The 243-nt window shown below is 45.3% G+C and overlaps 1 protein-coding gene across 1 annotated transcript; it reads left to right on the forward strand.

Annotated features, from left to right (window-relative positions):
- Positions 1-3: 3 nt before the first annotated feature.
- On the forward strand, positions 4-234 carry LOC113473846 (zinc metalloproteinase nas-6-like; the record flags this gene model as incomplete). Its single annotated transcript, XM_026833284.1, has 1 exon — positions 4-234. A coding segment is annotated over one exon (231 nt), but the record flags the coding sequence as incomplete, so codon positions are not given.
- Positions 235-243: the final 9 nt, after the last annotated feature.

The raw sequence follows: 243 nt of genomic DNA on the forward strand, positions 1-243 counted from the left end.
TACATTGTCATCGACTGGCAAAACATTGTGTCTGGATTCACGCCAGCTTTCCGTAAGATGAGACCGGACCAGGTGGATCTGCTACATGAGAGGTTCGACTATAAATCCGTCATGATGTATGACGAGTATGCTTTCTCTAAAGACGGTACGAGTCCTACAATACAGACGACGAATGGAGAAGTCATAGGACCTCTGTGGATGAAGAACAGTTTGAGTGCTAGTGACGTCAGAAGGATTCATAGT

This window comes from Diaphorina citri, unplaced genomic scaffold (assembly GCF_000475195.1).
Source record: "Diaphorina citri unplaced genomic scaffold, Diaci psyllid genome assembly version 1.1 scaffold136970, whole genome shotgun sequence".
NCBI lineage: Eukaryota > Metazoa > Arthropoda > Insecta > Hemiptera > Psyllidae > Diaphorina > Diaphorina citri.